The sequence below is a fragment of the Trichoplax adhaerens genome, genomic scaffold, assembly GCF_000150275.1.
Source record: "Trichoplax adhaerens TRIADscaffold_3 genomic scaffold, whole genome shotgun sequence".
Lineage (NCBI taxonomy): Eukaryota > Metazoa > Placozoa > Uniplacotomia > Trichoplacea > Trichoplacidae > Trichoplax > Trichoplax adhaerens.
In genome coordinates, this window is record NW_002060945.1 from 5,360,444 (window position 1) to 5,383,423 (window position 22,980).

At 31.3% G+C, this 22,980-nt stretch overlaps 4 protein-coding genes across 4 annotated transcripts; 1 reads left to right on the top strand and 3 right to left on the bottom strand.

The window, feature by feature from the left end:
- Window positions 1-3,168: 3,168 nt before the first annotated feature.
- On the bottom strand, window positions 3,169-11,150 carry TRIADDRAFT_54619 (uncharacterized protein; the record flags this gene model as incomplete). Its single annotated transcript, XM_002111029.1, has 16 exons — window positions 3,169-3,372; window positions 3,460-3,531; window positions 3,667-3,765; window positions 3,900-4,085; window positions 4,255-4,474; window positions 4,734-4,802; window positions 4,878-4,951; window positions 5,047-5,130; window positions 5,345-5,492; window positions 5,659-5,720; window positions 6,140-6,350; window positions 6,442-6,648; window positions 6,753-6,855; window positions 7,230-7,439; window positions 7,544-7,613; window positions 11,091-11,150. The coding sequence occupies 16 exons, from the start codon at window positions 11,148-11,150 to the stop codon at window positions 3,169-3,171; spliced, it is 2,079 nt and encodes a 692-aa protein (XP_002111065.1).
- A 1,465-nt stretch (window positions 11,151-12,615) lies between these two features.
- TRIADDRAFT_54620 (uncharacterized protein) lies at window positions 12,616-15,867 on the bottom strand (the record flags this gene model as incomplete). The annotated part of the gene is made up of 12 exons (XM_002111030.1): window positions 12,616-12,683; window positions 12,810-12,861; window positions 13,027-13,128; window positions 13,210-13,248; window positions 13,366-13,460; window positions 13,608-13,692; window positions 13,790-13,853; window positions 13,966-14,052; window positions 14,220-14,273; window positions 14,416-14,481; window positions 15,685-15,752; window positions 15,865-15,867. 12 exons carry the CDS (start codon window positions 15,865-15,867, stop codon window positions 12,616-12,618), a joined length of 783 nt encoding a protein of 260 aa, XP_002111066.1.
- Window positions 15,868-16,853: 986 nt separating this feature from the next.
- TRIADDRAFT_54621 (uncharacterized protein) lies at window positions 16,854-18,128 on the top strand (the record flags this gene model as incomplete). The annotated part of the gene is made up of 4 exons (XM_002110483.1): window positions 16,854-16,891; window positions 17,077-17,107; window positions 17,332-17,418; window positions 17,769-18,128. 4 exons carry the CDS (start codon window positions 16,854-16,856, stop codon window positions 18,126-18,128), a joined length of 516 nt encoding a protein of 171 aa, XP_002110519.1.
- A 1,420-nt stretch (window positions 18,129-19,548) lies between these two features.
- On the bottom strand, window positions 19,549-22,419 carry TRIADDRAFT_54622 (uncharacterized protein; the record flags this gene model as incomplete). The annotated part of the gene is made up of 11 exons (XM_002111031.1): window positions 19,549-19,716; window positions 19,902-19,961; window positions 20,062-20,121; window positions 20,220-20,386; window positions 20,507-20,641; window positions 20,717-20,835; window positions 20,926-21,012; window positions 21,107-21,494; window positions 21,601-21,645; window positions 21,998-22,090; window positions 22,308-22,419. 11 exons carry the CDS (start codon window positions 22,417-22,419, stop codon window positions 19,549-19,551), a joined length of 1,434 nt encoding a protein of 477 aa, XP_002111067.1.
- Window positions 22,420-22,980: the final 561 nt, after the last annotated feature.

Sequence of the window (22,980 nt, forward strand, 5' to 3'; positions counted from 1 at the left end):
TGGACTCAGCTATATACATCCTCCACAAAGTTTTGATCCACTCCCTAACCCTAATATCATTCATCAAGATGATAAGCTTTTAAGTATAAAGTCTTATTCTAAATTGATACCATCGGTTCATCGACCGCCTACTTTAGTTTCAAAGTAAGTAGAGCTTGTTAATTTTGAGGTATTGTTATAATTAGCGTAATACAGCAGAGATCGATCTTCAATCTTGATAAATTAACCGATTGCCTTTCTATTTATTTCATTTGTTAGAACAACTAGAACTCAACGAGCACGCGATGCAATTAATACCATGAAATTAAAGGTAACTTGGATAGGAAATAATATAAATTTACCGCATTTATTCATGTCTGTGCAGAGTATATTTTTAACAAAATGATAGTTGTTAACTATTTGTCCTATTATTATATTTATAGCAACTGGAATTACAACATAGCCAGCTGGTAACCTTAAATACTAATTAAAAACGTCATTAGAGCTGTGATCATGTGCGCAATTAAAGTATATCCAGAGCGCTCGCTCAAATTTCAAGTTGTCGATCATTTCCATAATGGACTAACAGTGCAGTTAGCAAGCTGTATAATATCATATCTACCAGCATTCGCTAATTTAATCGCCAATGATAAAATCAAGAGATGAAAATCGCACCAAATTAATTTTACTAATCCATTCATCGGTTGTAAAGATGATGTAGAAAATGATTTTAAAATGTTTATGTTTATACTATATTGTATGAAATTGTATTTTTCAATCAAGATATTTGATATCTAGTGCACCAATAAGTATTCTATAATCCAATATATTAGCTATGAACTTGCTATCAAAGTGAGTGATAGATTTAGTTAAATGAGTAATAATAGCGATGATATCGATCACTGATACTGAAATAGAGTCATTATTTCCAATTATGAGCTATCGTTATCAAGATCCCTGGAAGCTGTAAGGATTGAAGATAAATTATCTGGAATATCCCCTGCATTCATGAACCAGATTACCATAAATTGACTAAAAGTATTATTAATTAATATCACGATGGAAATGTAAATAATATTGGATAGGTTACTCGTCTCATTATTTTTTATAATCATAACTGTATACAAAATTTTTCTTTATCAGCTATAATCCAACTTACTCCACCACGATCCTATATTGAGCATGATATTGTATGTTAAACGACTTTAATAGCCATTGATGGCTATCTTCGAATAATAATTATCATATATGCTATTTGACTTTGATGGTATCAATTTCTCTGTCATGGTACTGTCAAATTTATAAACTGTATTTAATACATCTATACATAATGTGATGTATAATGAAAATATGATTCGATTTTTGTAGCAATAATCATCGTAATTTGATATATTTATACGCACATATTGGTAATATACCATGATATATTCAAGTTTATATTGTTATAATCCACTGCAAACAGTGGCGAAAAATATGATATGGTAAATCTTGAAAATAAAATAATCGATTTTCTAAATTTTATTACTGTCCTCATGACATGATGTAGATTAGCTTACGCATGATTTAACTCTCATCGACTACTTTGCTATCGCAAAATATGATTTTGACCTGCATATTTATCGATTTTAAGTTGCCCTCGATTGTACATGCTATTTCAACGACATCCTTTTACGATTGATAGGTTAATCGACATAGTATTTCATAATTATCACATGTATCCATTATGGGCTACCGCATCTTATCTAGTTTCTGAGTTTATCTCGTCGTGTAGAACTTAACTTTCAATATCTATCAACTAGCAAAATTGTCAAGTTGGTTTTATTAATTATATCTTTTTTGAGTTTAGTAGATCAATCGTTTTAATGTTTACTTTTATAATTATCGTATACACCCCTTATAGTCCACCGTATCATGTCTAGTTTCTGTATCCGTATCATCGTGCAGAACTTAACTTATCTTGGTGTGGTGTTGAATACTGATACTATTAACAAAATTGTTCAAGACCGCATGGAATATTGTATCCATTAGTGTTAGTACGAACTCCTAATACTCGTAAACTACTTTAATAAGCAGTTTTTTTAATTAACTTGAACGAAATCTATCCTATCTGTTTTTTCTTCGATTCTTATCTTCATGTAGTTTATTTCCAATATTAATCAATTGGTACAACTTCTCTAACTTACATCTTCCTAATTAATTCTTGTCATAAATCAAGAATTAAAAATTTCGAGATATCTTCATATATTTGAAGTAGCCGAGCATCGTAAAATTAAATATATCCCGAAGTATCTATATCGTTAACAAAGTATAAAAATCCGGACCAATGATTTGATTGACAACATCAAGTAGCAATTGCATACTTTATTTCTGCATAAGGAGTTACAAATTCCTAGAAGCTAGCTAACTTATCACTCCTCACTTGTCATTACTTATTATGCCTATTCCTTTGTCATTGTAATTATATTTCATAAGCAATCTTCACCTACGCAGTAATTAAGATCTGACAAGGGTATAATCCACCGCTCCGAAGTGAGAATACAGGTTGGATTGGTAACTCGACAAAAAAGTGACAATATACAGTATAACACTACACAGGAACGGATAAACAATATTTGCTGTATCATAATCATTTAAATTTGGAAAAGCCAACGATAATGTTGATTGAATTATTGTTTACATGTTATTCGCATATTCTTATCTTGCTTATGCCATATTTTATCTTATTTTACATCGCCTTATCTTGTTTACGCAAAGTCTTATCTTAATTATGGTGTACAGTTTGATCAACACTAATTCGGCTTTTATCCCTTTAGCATTAAAGCAAGAAGAGATAGAAATCGGTCAATTCATTTAGCAGGTTCATTAAAGCTGAATTGATGCCAAATGTTTTCCTTTATTGAATATAAATACTCTCTAAAAATAATATATAGCTTAAATAAAAGCGGCCAGTAGCCTATTATTGCAGTGTAAAATCTTACAGACATGCTGCTATGCGTATTAGATATAAAAGATTTACTTTAAACCATGCTTTCTCTATTTTGTTAATCAATCTGTCTCTATATCGTAGCTATCATTTATTAACCTGTATAAAACTGTATATATATTTCTATATACTATATAGAACATCCATCCTTTGCTCATCTTAAAAATTGCATAGCAGTGATATAATACAAATTGATAGAATTAATACTACGTAGGTCTTTCCAGCGTTTCTAGGCAAGATTGCATATAGTCATCAATATTTTGCGTATTATGAACAGCTTCTTGAATCATATCCTTGATAATGTAAGGCCAAAAGCGTTGGACTATGCTTAACTTTCGATTAATTTTACTTGCGCCTTCGGTATACTTGTGAACTATCGATTTTAACGCTGAACGAATATGTTGATATTCCTACCATTTGATTATCGTAATTAAGAATAAATCATCTCTTAAATTATACTCTAACTGACTGTAATGAAGGTAATCTATTCTACTTACCTCTGTTTGTACTCGATAAGTGCTTGGTTCTTGATATTTTAATAATGATATTGTTGCGGATTTTGATAAGTCCTAAGAGAAGTAGAGAATGTACCATTGACCGTGTATATTCTAGAAAGTAAACTTTTTTCAATTTTTTTTATATTACGAGTACAACGTGGATAAATTATAATTAAAAATATAATTAGCAACATGTAATATACTGACCTCTACCGATTTTGGGTGGGAATAAATATAACAAGATGTTGTGGCTTGCATTAAATTATTAAATAACATTTCACAAGTATTGATATCTTCGCTTGTAATCTAATAGGAAAATACAGAAAATTGGGGAAAATAGTCTTCGTTAACTCCACTACTATGGCAATATTATTGAGTATTAACGGTGGAGAGATAGATGATTAACTGGGCCTACGAGAGCTAATTTTCAAGAGTAATACCTCCTTATGATTAATTGATTGCAACTGCAAATTCGATAGTCGAAATAAGGCATAGTATTTCCATAATTGTAAATGTACTAAACTATTGCCTTCAGGTTCAATAATAAGGTGATCGAGGCTATCCAAGGTAGAAAGTGTATTCAACTGAGAAAGATGGCGTAAATTATTATTTGAAAATCGTAATTCCTGAAAGGCAACGGAAGATAAGATTGAAAATTTTCCCTCATAAGAGTTGATTTTAAGTTGATAAGAATGACAAAATATTTATAAGTGTTGCTTTATTTGCTATAGAGCAGATGGATATAATATTATAGAGAAATTAAGCAATAGACTATAAAATCAAGGGTTGGCTTACTCTTAAGTCCCGAAAGCGATTTTTTAATTTAACCAAGTAAGGAATAATATCGTCAAAAGAAATATATTTAAAGGAGATTGTGTGAACAGTAGATGGCAATTGTAATCGTTCCACGCCTTCCAAGGCACCAGTCCCAAATAAGTGCAGACTATTTTCTTCGATGTCGATTAAATAGCTGTCGGCCATACGGCCACTCGTATCCAGTGATTTTCGACATTGGCTAAATGATACAAATATTATACGCATGTATCAAGATTTCATTTTTAAATCTATCAATTTTTAATGTAGAATCTGTCACAAGTTTTTAGCTAATTGATATACGATTGCTAGTATTAGCCCACAATGGTTTATTTTGGCAAAGCTAATGGCTCGTAAGATCCTTAACAAGGAGCTTATTGCTAACTTTTGGCTGGATTTATATATGGTTAATAGCATTAAAGTAGAACAGATTCAGTTCAATCAAAATTTCTTAACCTTACCTCGTATTGCAAATATCCGAGTTGTAACCTTCTGATTCGCCATCATAGCCATCATGAACTGAATGATTGCTATATGTTAAAGGAAAGGATTGCTTATTTATCAGATTATGTTGAAAATTTGGCATGCTGAATTTAGGAATTTACCTATTTCCAAATTCTAATCGCATTTTCATTTCCCATTCTTTTTGAGCATTGATAATAGCTAGACGTTTTTTCTCCTGATTTATAAATACATGAAAGATGAGAATAAACATCAGATCATTCTTATAATTTCTGTGCGGCCATTATCATATCTTGAATCATTTCTTCTTACTTTCATAATGGCTGCTTTATGGCGTTCTTGTTGTTTTTCTTCTGCTTTACGAGCCATAATTGCGGAGGTTCTTCTCTCTTCCATCTATATTATGTGAGAAAAGGTCTTGCATTCATATTGTCATTATATTTTTTCGCTCGAATTTTATTTTCTCTCATCAATCAAGTGCTAAAGATGTTTGGTTTTAATTTTTAGCCTATCTATGAATACTGATGCTTTATTGTGATAAATTTTTGTTGGAGAAGTAAAGTTTGCCATTTCTTATGATAAAATGAATCACTATCATGGATTAGCTTACTGAAATTTTTTTCCCATCAAGGATTTTCAAATTTTGTAAGTAAATTAAGAAACCCGATCGATATTTTGAAGACTGGATCATGGGATTATCCTCTAACGTCAATTCTATCAAGGCACCGCATTTTAAGACAGAACTTGCATGGGAAAAGCTGGAAGAATTGCAATTAAAGGTTAAAGTATAGTAGATTTTAAGCAATGTTTGATTTTCAATTTTTGTTTTCATTACTTTTAATAAAATAAAACTTATTTTGTGAAATAGATAAAATCATCAATAGTACTTAACCTCACTTTATTCAGACATTGTCTCTATCTCACCTTGCAATTTTATTATGATCTAAAAACAGACGTTGTAGCTTTGGAAGCAGATTAACTTCATCCTGTTAAGAAGTTAGATTAAAATGAGAATCTTGAAGTGAAAAAGATAACTAAGAGAATATGATTTAGTTGAGATAGCTTGTTTATCACTTTGTTACTTGATTGATTGCAACAGTAAATTAACGACATTATTCATAACGTATATTAACTAATTGCCAAGATTCCATCTCCTTTAATTTATTTTATGCTACTCTATTATTTAATAAATTATTCTAGATTGTAAAAGTAAACTATAAACATCCTTCTTATAGCACAGTATATTAACGAACTTCCAGTATTTTTAATTCTTTCAATCAATTTTCTGCTACTCTACTATTTTAATAGTATAGTATAAATGTTATTCGCAAACCTATTTAGTAAATTATCATACTTATTTAGGATTCATCAACACTATTTCAATGCTAAAATCACGTTAAATTACCACTTTTGTAATTTGATTTTTTCTTAAATTCAGCTCTTGCAAGGAGCAAAGTCCTCCAATATTACTGACATAACTAATTTGGTTGCCAGCCAAATTCAATACTCTCAATTCCGTTAAATGATTCAGATTTTCAATCCGGCTAATCTGATTGCAATGCAGATCTAGGACATCTAATTTGGACAGTTGATCTAGATTTCGAATTTGCTTTATCCTATATTAAAACCAATCTAAGATGAGTTCCTTAACGAAAGAAAAGATATGAACTTTTCAATAACTTTACCCCTATGTCATTGGCTATTTACCTATTCTTGCCCAACATTAAGACTCTTAAAAATCTGACCGATTCCAAGTTGGCAATTTCGTCCAAATCATTATCGTATAAATCAATAAATATTAACCTTTTCAACATGGATAAATTATCGATCTTTTGTATGGAATTATGCTGTAAATTAAGTAATTTTAAATTAATATGATCTTCTATTAAGGCCGGTATGGATTTTAACCCACGCCTAATGGAAATAAGATCAATATAGCATACATATATGAGTTTACAGCATATTAATTAGGACATTTTACAAAAGTAATAAACAGTTTGATGTCAGATTTATCTTACCTATCGAGATTTAATCTATCTACTGTAATATCTTGAGCTGTAATAATTGGTTGATTTTCATCAGCAACATTTTCAGTAACTGGTTGGCAGAACGAAGCAGCTACTATCATGTATGAAGAAGAATAAAGTTTATTAGTACGCCTAGTAAGCATCAAAACATTCTAAGTTTCCATTCTATCGCGAAACATAAGTTTAGTAACTAGTACTATGGATATTGGTTTCATTTAGATATAAAGGGATGATGGTAATCTACGGAAGCATACTGACAAAGTCTGAATACTTATTCTATTCTACAACTGAGCTTAAATGTAGACCGAGAAAGGGTTCGATAGAGTACTTGATTTAAATAGTGATGCAATGTGTTTTGTAGGAATAATTCAGATCAGCATATTGGGTAATTCTTAGTTAAATTAGAAATGCAGATAGATTTATTGCTGTATTATATTGAGATTATATCAACTATCAACTGCTTCTAACCTGCTTTATCTGATCTTAGCTGCAGCTGCTTGGTTAAATTACGTATAGTTAACAATCCATCGCCTTGAGTTGAGATCTTTGATAGATGTTGCCTCTTTTCTATACCAGGCTGTTCTTGTGATGGGGGTAATATAACGCAAGCATGACTCTGACTATAGCCAAATCGGGTTGTACTAATGCCTAAATTAGTATGATCTGGTAATTTTTGCCCTAAACATTTCAAGGAATATATAATTTATAGCCAATTCAATTCACATTTTCAGCGTAAAACTTTCATAAAGTGCCGTAATAAATGAGATTCAGCAATGATATACCGTTAAGTTTACTTCTGATAGGAATAATAGATTCTGAAATTACGGCGTTTCCATTTTGGCTATGGTAGGTCTAAGTTAAAAGAGAAAGCATTAAAAATGATTTAGTGTGTTTTTCGTTTTAAAACGAGCAATTTATCTTTGATATTGCTATGATTTAGGGAATAATCTCATCTTGAGTTGGTTGTAATTATTCCCACTAATTAATAGAAACTATCAGGCATCACTTAAAATTATTCATTACCTATTTCAATATAGACAAAATCGCTTAGTAAAGTTACGTTATTATTTAATTTACTTTATTTATTTCTACGAGTTGGATAGTAATTGTTTCTATCAATTTACTATATTTTAGGCTATCTGAAAATCCGATATCGAAAAAATGGCTAGGATTCCTTTATGGAATCCTTTAATTAAAACTGTGACTATATTTCCTTCCTGTTCTCATTTTTTTCAAAGTAAAACCCGTAAAACTGTTGATCATTAATTTAGCTCATTCATTTCTGCTGATTTAGTTATAATTAATCATTTCCAACAGTTGATATAGGACTAGCTAGAAGAGTCTAATGTAGAAAGTGTGGACAGTATTTTCTCATGTTCTCACTTTATAAAAGTTAAACTTTCCGTAAAGCTACTTCAATATTAATTTAGCTCAATTGTTAAATGGAATGTAGTCATTTCTAACTATTACGGTAAGCTATCTAGAAGCCTGATATGAAAAAAATAGAAACCATTTCTTTATACATCTATATTATCAGAAACAAAGCCCCTTAAAAAAGCTACTTGATTAATTATTAATTTAGGTCATTTGCTCTGCTTATGAATTCTGATGATATAAGAAATTTGACCATAAAAGTCTTAAGATAACCATTTGTTAACTAGAAATAGATCTCCTAACTGTTTCTAACACTGACTGAGTTATTAGAAGAGCTGAATCATAAGCGATTATGTAGAAAATTTACGTGAGATGATAGATTGCCATATTAAATTCGTTTCATAAGTCTTCTGAAGATGAGATGCCTTTTATTACCTCTATCAGCAACTTATGGCTGTCTAGAAATTATAATCTAAAGATGACTATCATTTCATTTCGTTCAGTTGTCTTCGCTTAGAACCAATCATATGGTATAGAAATGGATTGCACGATTTCTATTTACATTTTATCGTAAATATGTAATTAAATTTTATGTATGGTTGATAAATCGTTATTTGTCTTTCAATAACTAACAACGACTGGTTATTGCTCTAATTCAAGGTTATTCTACATGATTCCTATCTGCTAAGTGCTATAGCTAATTGAAAGATTTAAACATAGGAAGAGGTTTAAGAATGTTATAAAGTTATAGAAACTAGCTTTTTAAAATAATGACAAAAAATAGAGGCATGACAGTTCTAGCAGCAGTTATAGAAGTATAAAGTAGTTTTTTGAACTTGGCTATATCAATCCACAAAAAATTTTGTTGGAGTACTAGCTGTGTTATTAGTTTATAAGGATATGAAATTGGGAGAACTGCTAATAAACTAATTTAATCGATCATTACTCGTGAGAATTGTAATGATTTTGGCTTCTCGGAAACTAGTTAATACTTGTATTAAAGGCCATAGTGCTAATTTTTTTCCGCTTTTTTCATGGTAACAGTTACATTAAAAGAAAGAAAGAATAGAATTATCACGATTATACTACTCACCTATTTAATTTAATATGGAATTTTATTGAGAAATTTTTAGTCTATAACTTTTATCAAGGATATTTAGAGTTGGCTGAGTTAAGGTAAATCGTACTACAGTATTTCGATTCGATATTTTTTATCAATATAATCAAAAGATAGATTTAAAATCATGTACTGTACAACTGTTTAGCTTATGAAACATTTTATCGTCAAACACGCAGTATTTTATATTATAGCTGAATAGTTTCATTGTAGTTGATCATTGTGAAATTAGATCAGTTGCCCGGATATATTATTTGATAGTACTCCATTTTAATACATTTTATCACATCATTGAATGATGGTTATTATTTTGCGTGGTCAAGCATTTTGGTATAAATTTACTTTCTAACAAAATAATGTAAATACAATTAAAGATTATACAATTTGATAATTTTGATCGTCTTAAGGTACTTCAATTTGATATTTTGGATAGGCGTAATCCTAGGATAGAATCCTAGCTAATATACTGTACAAACAGTCCATAGAATTTGAAAATTTTCCTTCATAAATCTAATATTGCGCTAGCTACGCTAGATTCTAGTCTATAACTACATAATCAAATTATAGCTCACTATAGGCATAGGATTACTTCAGTCCTATTATACTTGATGCTTATGAATGATAGCTGCAGCGCTTCATTTTAATCGGTATAATCAAATTATTGAATCCGAGTTATCATATTATACAACTGCTAATTAATAAGAAATTTGATCAGTAAAATTAGGTCAATTCCTGATTTCGAATTGCCTAATGTGATTAAAACGGATGGATATGAAATTAGTATATCACAGTTTTAGTAGTATATTTTTGAATGATTTCTATCGATGCGATCCCAGCCTAATATTATTGATTTGTCGTTATAATGCATCTTCTATGAAATAATTATCCTTAAACTCGTACATTTATTCTACTATAATGTATTGGAAAGAGTTATAAATTCATTTAGAAGAATCGATTTATAAATAGCCTTAAGAAGGATGACTAATTTCAGCTCAATGGTTTAACCGGTTTAAACGTGAAATCCAATTCGATAACTTTACTAAGAATCATTTTTATACTGGGTAAATGATTCACGACTTGGCGATTACGTTTTCTTTTTCAAATTCGACTTTACATTGCTTCCCTACTCACCACATAGTAATTTAATAACTACAGTAAGTAGGCCTACCCCTGTAGCCATAACAACAATTATCATCAGCAGCAACTATAAATTAATTCTACAGGATATCGATTCGAAATTTCTGTTGCCATTTAACAACACATAGAAAATGATCATTTGAACAAGATTAAACTCTAACTGATATAGATGGATAAGTATTGAATGGATTGGTAGGATACTTCATGAACTGATCGTAGATAAAATTGAGAGAATAAAGTGATGACATTGAATAGTTAATCTTATCGCTTATCGAGTGCATGGTGCTATCTAATTGGCTTAAATTTAGTAGGGAGTTATAATGTTAAGACTAGAGTTAATCGATAATGTAGGCAATACTTTATCTAAGAGAGTTAAATTGATCAATTGTCGGCTAGATTAAAAATCAGAGAGTTGATAAATCCTACTAACGATATAGCTTGAAATTTACAACTTGTTCCTATCCTTCAACGAAGTTTGGAGATAAAAATATTTTTCAAATTCAATTGGAGTTAGCTGGTAATTGTTGGTATTTTATCATAGTAAACAAATCAACTCGGTTAAGAATACTGTTGTTTAACTATTTGTTCCTACTCAATACGGTAGGGATGACTCCTTCAACCTTTCCATAGCCATGTATAAAATGACTCATAGTGCCGCTTGTACTATCAACCGGATTGATGACAACAATTTTTCCACTTACCGGCTTAACAGGCGCATAATTCGATGGTCGATTTAATTTCTGCTTAGGTCGATGATACATGTTCATGCATGTGAAAAAGTTAACGTGGTCAAGAACCGATTTTAAATTCTTTTTCTCATCTACATCTAGGCTCTCATCCCTTCATCAATCATCTTAAATTGGACGTTATTTCTTGTAGAAAAATAACTGTATATTATATAAGATTGCTTTAGAACGTTACTGTATTTAAAATTGGGTTTAAAACAAACAATAGACGGAATAATTATCCTTGTCATTTCTTTGTATCTTCATCGAACAAAAGTATTGACATAATTTGTTTATAAGACAACAGTATGACGTTGCTAATAGAGAATGGATCGGTGACTTGTCTTATTACTATGACATAGTTCATTTTGTAGTATTATTACATTATTTTATTAGAATGGGGCAAAGGATGATGTTAGGGAGAATCCAGTTATAATCGATGGACTATAACAAGCATATGACAGATTCTGGATAGAAACAATGAGCTGCTTGTAAAGTGCGCATAATATCCTGTAGAATATGCTTTGATAGGTAACATATACATACGCAGATCAATTGAAACTGGCATCTATAATAAATCATAGACTATCAGTTTATTGTGAATAAATGCGTAGATTAAGACATGTAGGTAAAAAATATTTCATTAAATTACTTTGCGTTTTGTAATTATATGAAAGATCAATTGAAGCTGCTATAACTAATAATCCTATGCAACCAGTGTAAGAGAACACACAGATAACTAAGATGGCAGAACATCAGCGTCACCTAGCAGGAACACTCTGTATTTGTAGGCCTATCGATGCGATAGAACAGACTGGATTGCTCTAAATTGCTGCTTTTTTACTTCCAAAGAAGTTGTTCCTTGTAGTATGCCCATACTATGCTAATAATAAATACGCAGATGCATGTAATACATATAAAGGATTAGTCTCGCTGGGAAAGTGTAAGAAGCTTAAATTCAATGCTTTTTAATATGCTAAATTTGTTATGCCTCTGATTTACATATGAATGTTATAGTTATATACTGAGCTAAGATGCTAACAGATATCTACGATAGCATGAAATATGTACAACATGACTGATAACGCGCTCAATTTTATCCGATATCGGCCTCGGTTGTTACCAAGCTATCAAGTAACATATTTGATAACTTGACTGCAAAATTTACTGCATATAAATCATGATCGGATAAAAATTCAATGGTATGGTAAAAACCTAGGGAGCACGTTTAGCTTCAATTAATGGCTACCATATAAGTTGCCCTGCCATATTGCCGATAAGAAAGTGTAAATTATGTCATCCAATTAATCATAATCATATCATCATTGCTTCCAAGAATTCTTGCGGTATCATTTATAATATCGATGGAGTAAGCAAGCCTTAGACAATAAAACTGCCCCCATTTATTAGTTACTGTTGAATTTTATTTACAAATTGTCTGAAATGTGATCGTATGACAAAATTATAAAATTTCTCGTTATAAATAGTATCTACATGAGCCTTATACTAATAAAACAGCATTAATGCAACCATCATTTTCTGGATTATTCGTTACTTGCGCATATTTGCCTATATACGAGTACATGCAAGCACAATCATCATGAGTAGGAGATAGGCAAGTAAGGTTGTTAAAATAACTAAAGAATTGCAAATTCTGTAAATCTGTTTTGCTGATATATGCGTATGTTTACTCACCCCAAACTACTTTACCGCCTTGAGTTACTAAACCGAGTTCACTTACATTGACCTAGTCAATTTGAAGGAATAATGAAGTTGTTAAGGATATTACTTACAAATCCTTAATTATATTAATATGCTACAGGCATGATCTGCTAAGTTCGGCTAATACAAAAATATAGATTCTATGCGTTGTGTTAAAGCCTATACGGCGTGGTGTTAAATCCATACAAACCTCTACGACAGTTCCTTTGGTGATAACTCCCAATTGGGTAAACATGGGAGATTGAGGATTCTTTTTGACTCCAATAATTGGAAGGCAAAATGTAGCTTTCAACTAGTAATGGAATTATGTTTTAATAAGTTATTAGTTTTATATATAACTCTAAACTAGAAGCATTTCTCATTGCAAACTTACTTCAGGATGAGTAACATGAGCTTTCTTAAAACGCAACCCCTACAAGATTAAAAATTGTCCGTTTATGCCTGATTAATATTAAAGAAAGTTGACAAATACTTATGTGCTAACCAGAACTAGTATACTGTAGATTCTAAAGTTAACTAAAATGAATACCATAGGTCTTATGAATCGTTCGAATTTAGCAGGTTTTCTGGTAAAGTTTTCTCCAACATAGCACGCCTTAGTAATCATTCTTTTCCAGCCTTTTTCTGATGTTGTAACGTTGAATATGTTTTGAATGGTGATAGCATTAATACATTAATACAGGCGACAATCCTTAAAATAGACAAAACTAAAGAGCACTACGAAGGTAATATATAGAGTAAATTAGATATTTTTGATGATTAGTAGCTTACTTCTGCTTTTGCCAGTTCGAAGAACTTTAAATACCTCCTCTTCGCCAACGGCACGCACCTTTGGCAATGGCACAGTCCATTTACCCTAACGGTTGTTGAAATAGATCAATTTAGCATTATCGTTATAAGTAGCATTGAAGAACAATGCTAATTAAATGTTTATGGAAAGTAAATCTTCTTACAGCCTTCTCTTTCCGCTTCTGCTTAACCATATTACTAAGAATTTTAGCGCGACTTTGGCCTTCTCTGAAGTGATATACAGTACATAATTAAACTGCTAGAATACTTAGATTTACAAACATAAAATATAGTACGTTTATAACGAAGCAATGAGTTTCGATGCTGAAGTAGTTCTTACCTTTCCAACAGATAGGCTGGTACAGCACCTTCAGGAACTGCATCTTCTTTCTTTGTTTTGCTTTTCTTCTTTTCATGCATCTTGAGTCTACCATAATAAATGAAGTATTATTTCTTTGTATGTATATCAACAATTGAGCTATCGATCATAACGTAATATTGTCATACATGCATTGGAACAAATTATCAAGATTTGCTAACAGAGTCTATACTACTTGATTTCTATTAATCCGCTATAAATTGAAGTCAACTTACGTCTTTTGCATCTGTACTTTCTCGGAATATCTTTGTTTATGATAAAGCTTAGCTCTAAAAGTATTGATAGGCAATAAGATTCACTTTACAAATATATAGCAAATGGAGTTTAGCAGCCGGCTGGTAAATGGACATAATATAATAATAATTCAAATTTGATCAGATCAGTAGGTATAAGGTGACGTAGATGACTTACTTTATGCCCTTAAGTTTCTTGGCTTTTTGTGCTAAAGCATGGGGTTTCCTAGCTTCTCTTTTCCGCCTATAAAAGAGTAATAAGATAATTGGAAAATTAAAAAATTTTTAACATACCGCGATAAGTACATTTGATTTATGTTTGGTTATTACTGCGTAGAATTATTGCAAGCACCAATTGTGTATCAGCCAATATGAAACAGGTTGGAAAATAATATTATCCCTGGTATCATTACAGTAATTCGGATAAAGTTGAACGAAATCTAATCTACAGTACTTATTACTTTCAATGCATCTTAAATGACAACAGAATAAATTTACTGTGAGCTACAATCATTATTTCTTATGGATATTATAAGCATACTGCTAATACTTTGATCATTATACTGTATTAAGTATTGTTGATATAAAGTGTCCTGCTGTACATTTAATACTGTGATGAGTACAGTCGAATATGAAATCGATTCTGCTCTCATAGGTAGCACTACCCCTAGTATTATTACAGGTTGTAAAAGTGACTGGAATTTAATCCATTTATGACTTTCTTGATCTCCTATATCTTCAATAATAACAGAATAAGGCTGCTATTTAATAGGATCGCCATTTTATAGTGTATTATAAGTATCCTGCTGTATATTAATACTATGATGAGTACAGTTGAGTATGAAAGAGATTCTGCTCTGGTACGTAGCACTACCCCTGGCATCATTACTGGTCGTAAAAGTGAATGGAATTTAATCCATTTATCACTTTCTTGATCTCTTATATCTTCAATAATAACAGAATAAGGCTACGATTTCATAAGATTGCCATTTTATATTATAAATATCCTGCTGTATATTAATACTATGATGAGTATCGTTACTGGTCGTAAAAGTGACTGGAATTTAATCCATTTATGACTTTCTTGATCTCCTATATCTTCAATAATAATAGAATAAGGCTACGATTTAATAGGATCGCCATTTTATAGTGTATTATAAGTATCCTGCTGTATATTAATACTATGATGAGTACAGTTGAGTATGAGAGAGATTCTGCTCTGGTACGTAGCACTACCCCTGGCATCGTTACTGGTCGTAAAAGTGAATGGATTTCAATCCATTTATGACTTCCTTCGTCTCCTATATCTTCAATAATAACAGAATAAGGCTACTATTCCATGCAATTGCTATTTTTATAGACTACTATAAGAGAATTTTGGTATTTTGATCGTCTTTGTCATGTTCAAGGACACTCGCTTAGCTCGAACACGCTGTACAACACTTACATTCTTTCAAAGTGATCCAAACGTTGGCCATGGCGTTTCCTGGCCAATTCGATATATTCATTTTGAGGCTAGAAGAATTATGCAGTCATGATATTCATGCAAGAATAAATTGAACCATCATCTATACAGCCATTATGATATAATGATAGAATAGTAACTGAATATGGATACTTTACTCACCATGGTGTTCAATATTCAAGTCGGTCTAAGGTCAAGTCCAAAAGAAATAGTCTGTATACTCTAGTATCGTTTACCTTTATACAACAACTCATACAATGGATATATAATTGTCGATTTTATACAGGAATAGTAGACAATCTACAGTGATTTCAATCGATGATTTAAGGTAGATTCTACTGGAAGATGGAGAAGAATTAATGGAACAGCCAAGTCGCAATGGAGGCAGTGCTTCCAGCTTGCCACGTTATTTCGCAAGTGAGCTACAGTTGCCAACGAATTTTGACTACTACGGTATTGCTCTTGACTAGTGTTTGGTCACCACTACTCAAGATCGTCCTCGTTCAGCTCATCTTTTAGCGTCATCGTTGATTGCATTCTTGCCGCTGCACTCGGTAACTATGGTACTCAATCATTGCTCTACTTCCATACTGTACTGTATTAGGAGTACGCCGGTCGGTAGGTTGACTTCAAGGGTAATCCTAAGGCCGATAGGTCAAATGTAAGCCTCGCCATACTAAGTCAAGTACTAGTCTCTATCATGGATAAAGTGCCATACAGTACGCTACAATTCTCCACAACTTCTGGTGTCTAGTCAATACACTATATTTGTACCAAGACGGTCGTTGGAGCTCCATCCTCTAAACTATAAGTATATGTATAATTATATCTATCTACATACGTAACAATAAATAGAGTAAGATATAGACGTAGATAGTCCTGGATAAACTACGTATTGTATAATATTGTATGAAGACGATCGTTCCTGCTAGTTGAAACTAGCATTCTCCATTTTCGAGGCGATACAGAGATAGATATTAACACCCGATGAAGACGTAAATCGAAGATAGGCGAAAGTATTGATCGCATATCTTAGAGGAATATCTTGCAATCGACTCTGCATATTGTTGGGTAGATCGTACGGTATATCTTGGAAGGATACTGGATGACAGTTACAAGCTGCAGATTCGGTATTCTACAAATCTTCCACAATGATTTTTATCGTTATGGGTGTAAGCGGATGTGGCAAGTACGTATAAATTACGAATAGAATAAGCTAATTTATAATTTAGTAACAGGTCTTGATTTGCATTTGGCCTCATAAGCCTCCATTATGGTCCAACAAAGTTACTTTTGCTTAATGTATATTCATTGTGCTGCCTTGAGCAATCTGAGTTCTACAACTTAGCAAAGAATTCATTTTTCTTTCTATAGGACTACTATAGGTAAAGCGTTAGCAAAGAAGGTAATAGACATTATGAATCAAGTTTGCTCAATACAGTACTGTATATATATATATGTTCAGTAATACCCTATATTTGCAATATTGCTATAATTTACAATACTTAATGCATTTTAATCTCTTAAATGTAATTACGTAAAGTACCATACTAGTGTTTTGAGAAGGGTACTTTTTATATTGTAGTCTATTGATGATGATTCGCTACTTTGCCATATACGTGTATGTAGATAGGATGCCTCTTTGCCGATGCTGATGATTTTCATCCACCGGCAAATGTCAATAAAATGAAATCGGGAATACCATTGACTGATCAGGTATCCTATCCTAGATGATATTACCACCTTTTTACACGTTAACAAATTAAACAACATGATTGCAACTCCAATTTTCTGTATCCGAATTGAATTTTTTACAAATTAAAACGCTACTAATGTTGTTTTCATATGATACTTTAATTTTATAGTCATTTATGATATTCAATTATGCGTACATATTCATCATTTTGCATGATTTAATCACTACATTTAGGATCGTACTCCTTGGTTACAAACGCTCAATAGACTAATCCAAGAGTAAATTATGATCTTATAAATTTTGATTTTAGGGTTTATAAAATCAATATTAACTAGGTGTTTGTATAATATAATTTCTACATTATCTTAAGCTAATGGTAAAATATAGCTACTCAGCGTACCTTTGTTTAATCTACAGATGGTCTCAGCAACAATTATCTGCCGTTCTAGCATGCTCTGCTTTAAAAAAAAGCTATCGCATGATCTTGCTAGGCAATATTGGTTGTGGAAAGATTCGCGTTATTTACTTGAAGGGTTCATTTCAGCTCATCAAGGATAGGATGGTACAAAGAAAGGATCATTTCATGCCCATAGCCTTGCTACAATCACAATTTGATGCCCTTCAGGAACCTGGTGAAGACGAAAACTACGTTTTTGCTATTTCTATCGATAATGACCCTTCTACCATCGTACAGTTGATTTGTACGCAAAGTTTCATCAACACGCAGTAATTTAATGTACTATAGATAGCTGAAAATTACAAAGCTTTCCATGATAATAATATTTTTAGACATTCAATGATGGCTAATTGGAATTTCATCAATTTTTAAAAAAGTTGAACTTAGCAATCACACACCAACCGTATTAAGTGATCATAGGGTTGAGAATGACGCACGTTAATCGATATCTAATTTATTATTATCACCGTACTTGACCATACAAAATGTGTATATCATATATACTTTCATTGTTGTAATAATAATATAAATTAGTACACGTGCACTTGCAAATATACGCGAATATCAAGTTACGCCTGATATTTTACCAAGTTATGCTATAACAATTGTTTATATGCAAATTCTATCACCAAAAGCAGGGAAAGAGTTTATTTTAATTATTATAATTATCAGTTATGTATACTATGTCATTTTATGCACGAAGAAAATGATCCTAATATGAAATTATACATTAAAATGAATAAAAATTTCTTAAAAATAAATACACGTAAAGCCTAAATTATAATTAAATAGATATCTTTATAATTAGTTCCTATATTGAATTCTACAGCAGTTTAATACTTCAATTTGTTATGTTTCTATCAAAAGATTCTTAGAATAGATTGATATACGCGCAAATGTAATGATAATTATTATACATATATATATATTATACGAATATATGTACAAATATAACTAGACTTACATTACATACATTAATGAGCCTCATACAATACAGCGACATAAATTTACGTGAAAACAAATAATATAATTTCTAGTAGTATACGCAAACATTCAATTTCTCTTAGACGCAATTATAATCATGATCATCAGTGATTACTACAGAAAGGATGAAAATGTAATCGTAATATAATAATTTCTTTACCATATACATGCTTGAAAATGTGATTATAATTATAACTTATACAGGGCAATGTAGCATATTGAATAATATGACTATTAAAGGCCTTGTATACATAGCATTAAACGATTACAATTAATAATATTGTGATGACAATCTAACGCTTAACATAAATTAATTACAATATTATGAATCCAATACATGAAACATGAACTAATGAACTATATTATTCCAATATTTTCAGTTTATATCAAACCGTAACGTAAGACTGTCGTATGCAGAGCTGCTATAGTAATTTATCATGCATTAGATTATTGTTTATAAACCCATAGAAATATTATTGATATACATAACATTTTGTGATATTGACGGTACATCTTATATCTGCAGCAGTTAAAATTTAAAATTTTAATATTCTTATTACTATTAAAATTGTTCATGCTTAAAAATACAGAGTAATCAATGATTTACACAGATTCATTATTAGCTATCGTTGCTTATCACTTGAGTGAGATTATCGTCTTTGTAGTCACGATAAATTCTTCTAAAAATGAGAAATAATTTCATACGATCTCAACCAAATGCATTCCAAATAGTTTCTTTGACTTCTTGAAATTCTACAAAATTAGTCCAATTTCGTATCGTACAAATAGGGGGAATACTCATTTTGAGAAATTGTCGAATACGTCGCCCTCCACATTTACCGGTGTATATCACTACTTCTATAAAACCACCAGTACCCTAACATTTACAATATCGTTACCAAATTTTTAGTATTTGTGTTATATCAGCATTGAATGGACAAACATAATCACAACACATGTGTACACGAGTCCACAATGCCATGCAATAGAAGTAATCCATCTATATATGCTATGTTCAAGGAAGATTAAAAATCTTTTAATTATTAATGTCTACTGACTTACTCGAATCTTTCTTAAATTTAGAAATCCGGTCGCGTTAATAACTAGATTAGGTACAAATCCCTATATAGCATTATAATTAATTTTTCAGTATAGCAGAATCGTTATTAAGATTAACCTATTAAATCGATTAAGTGTAGGTATCAAATTTTTTCACTGATACCTGTTGTTTATCAATTATGCAGGACTTAACTCTCTCTAGTTTTACGATAGTTTCATCACTCTGAATAAATAATTAATATTTGAAACACAAGCGTATATTAAACAATTGCATTCATAAATTAGTTCAATAAATTTACATTAAGAGACTGTAGTTTCTACCTCGATGTTGGTATGAAATCCAACTACGTGTACATCACAGTAATCGACGTTTTCGAGATATTTTACCCTAAGTGTCAACAACGCGTCATAAAATTCATCATATGCGAGGGCAGCTTCAATTTCCAACTTTGGATCTCTGATTGAAATCCTTGGTTCGATTTGATATCCTTAAAAATTACGCAGCGGTGGCATTAGAAATTATATAATTTCATAAGGTAGAAGTATAAGTAGATATAGTTCATGTTTAGATGTACACGTTTTTATTTTCATAACGAAATCAGTCATACCATGTAACTGGTCCCAGAATATATCAGAAGGAGTTTTTTCTGCCGTTTGTACAACATCATCACACAAGCTCAATTCAATGTCTGTCATATTAGAGACATGATAAGGCTCTTGAGATTCATAGTCATTTATTACGTCTGAAATTAACAGAAGCCGTTTTAGTACAATGAACTTTATAATTACAATAATTTTACGGAGTTGTTTTAAATCACCTTCCTTTGTTTTCTCAAAAATCTCATCGATAGTCATGTCCATTTGCGTTAAGTAATTCTTTAAGTGCTTAACGTAGAGTCCGTTGGTATCAAATCCCCTTTCATAAGCCTTAAAACCTCTAATGGTTCAATGTCATTGAATAGCTAGTTAGTCAGGAAACTAAATATCGCATACTTAATATAATGTAAAATTATTTATTGTATCTTACGAGGAGTAGGCTAAGAAAATATTTTGTCCAATATCCGGTAATCTTTCTTCATAGTGACCGACATCTGACTCGTGATCCCGAACTCTACTGTAGATAGTAGTGAAATTTGAACCAAATCGAGAGTTACGATAAATAAAAACAATAGCTATCAAAAAATTAATTGCATTATTCATAAAATTACCTGGAACCACAAGTATCGCAAAGAAACACAATCCATTTAGGATCATTTTTGGCAATCAGATGAATTATATCTGGAATAGCTAGGTGTTGGCGAGAATCTAGTATTTCTGGCTTGGCATCAATTGGCGTAAAATATCGCTTCTCATTAATGTTCAATCCATGTCCAACCAGGTAGACAAAAACATAAGAGTCTTTCCTTATTAATCTATTCATCATAGCTAAAGCTGCTTCTGCTTCTTCCAGAGTAACGTCAACCAATGTCATCACTTTAAAATCCAACTCAGTCAGTTGTTTGCTCATTACAAGAGCATCATGAAGGCAGTGATTTAATTTTTGCGGATTATACAAGTAATTTTGATTGCACAGAATCAATGCATACTTCGCAGTAGCTAAAAGTCATACAAGTATTGCAGAAATAATAAAAAAAATTGCAAGATCATCTTACGTCAAAAGTATGATTAAAACAGTAGTATAAAGAATAGAATATATCCTAACCCATATGCAATGATGGATTATAATATCCATACTCGTCTTCAGCAACTATAATAAGAAATTATATTCACAGTTTAATAAACATCTCAATTGGTATACAAAGCAAACAGTAATTTTACAGAGGGACTACGGTTATAAGCTGGGAAAGTACATTACTGGCAGTTCAGAACTGAGAAATACAATGGATATGGGTAGTATTCAATTTGATACTTTTACTTTAGCACACTTATAGCTTTGTGAAGGGTCGTGTAAAAATTAACAAATTTTATTTAACATAGACCAATATAATTTATTTAATGGTGGATATTTAGCATGACAAAATTATTAATCAGTTATGATAATTGTTAGTATCAATGTCATTAAATTTTAAGTTTAATGTAGATCAGCATATTTAATATACCTTTTCGAGGTATGTCAGCAAATTGAGGTAATTTTTGATGGTAATGTCTGCCGGACTCTGCGGGATGTGGGATAGCCTCTGGAAATCCCACATCTAAGGAATCGGAAGGAGTAGCAGTATTGTTAAAAGGAATAGTTGTATAAAAATATCGATAAATGTCGAATGAGTCGTTAATTTAGGTGTACGTAGAGTTAAATTACAGATAGCATTATTAATAATTGCTGAGTCTGTAACTATGTCTTACTGTTTATAAAGAGATAATACTCAGAATTTTATGCTATAAGAATAATGCATGGTTTCATATGCTTACTTTCCTCCGAATTTGAACTTGCTAAGCTATCGTAATCGTAGTGGTCATCTTTGAATGAAGAAAGAATAATAGTTACTTTGATATCTAATCTTTTCATGAGCCATATGTACATATTGCACTATGATCTGCTTAAAATACCGTACTACACTCTTGTATTTCTACGCTTGCATTCATGACATTATAAAATTGATGATGATTGAGATGTGTTAGCAGAAAGCGTCAAAATGTATATCATGAATTTTATCACTTCCAATGAGCCCTTAAAATTATAGCATGCTTGCTTTTAGTTCCTAGATTAAACCCTTGCGCCATACTGATGTGAATTGAGCAATAATAAGGTATCGTATGATGAAAGTATTTTTCGTGAATACAACTCTAGTAGACAGTCTAGAAGTAACTGGAAATACTATACATGCGGAAGTAATACTAGGGCTGCAAAACTGTTTATTTACTATGTGTAGTAACAGAAAAGTAAAGGTAGAATGTTAATTCCTTAAGCTATTGCAGCTGATTAATTTTTACTTAATTGATAGGCGATGTATTTTATTACGTGTACACATTCCTGGAAGAGTAACAATAAGGTATATATTGAATTACTAGGAGTGTATTAACACCATTGGATAAAAATACTAAGATTTACTGCAATAATATTATCGGTTGTATTAATATCTAA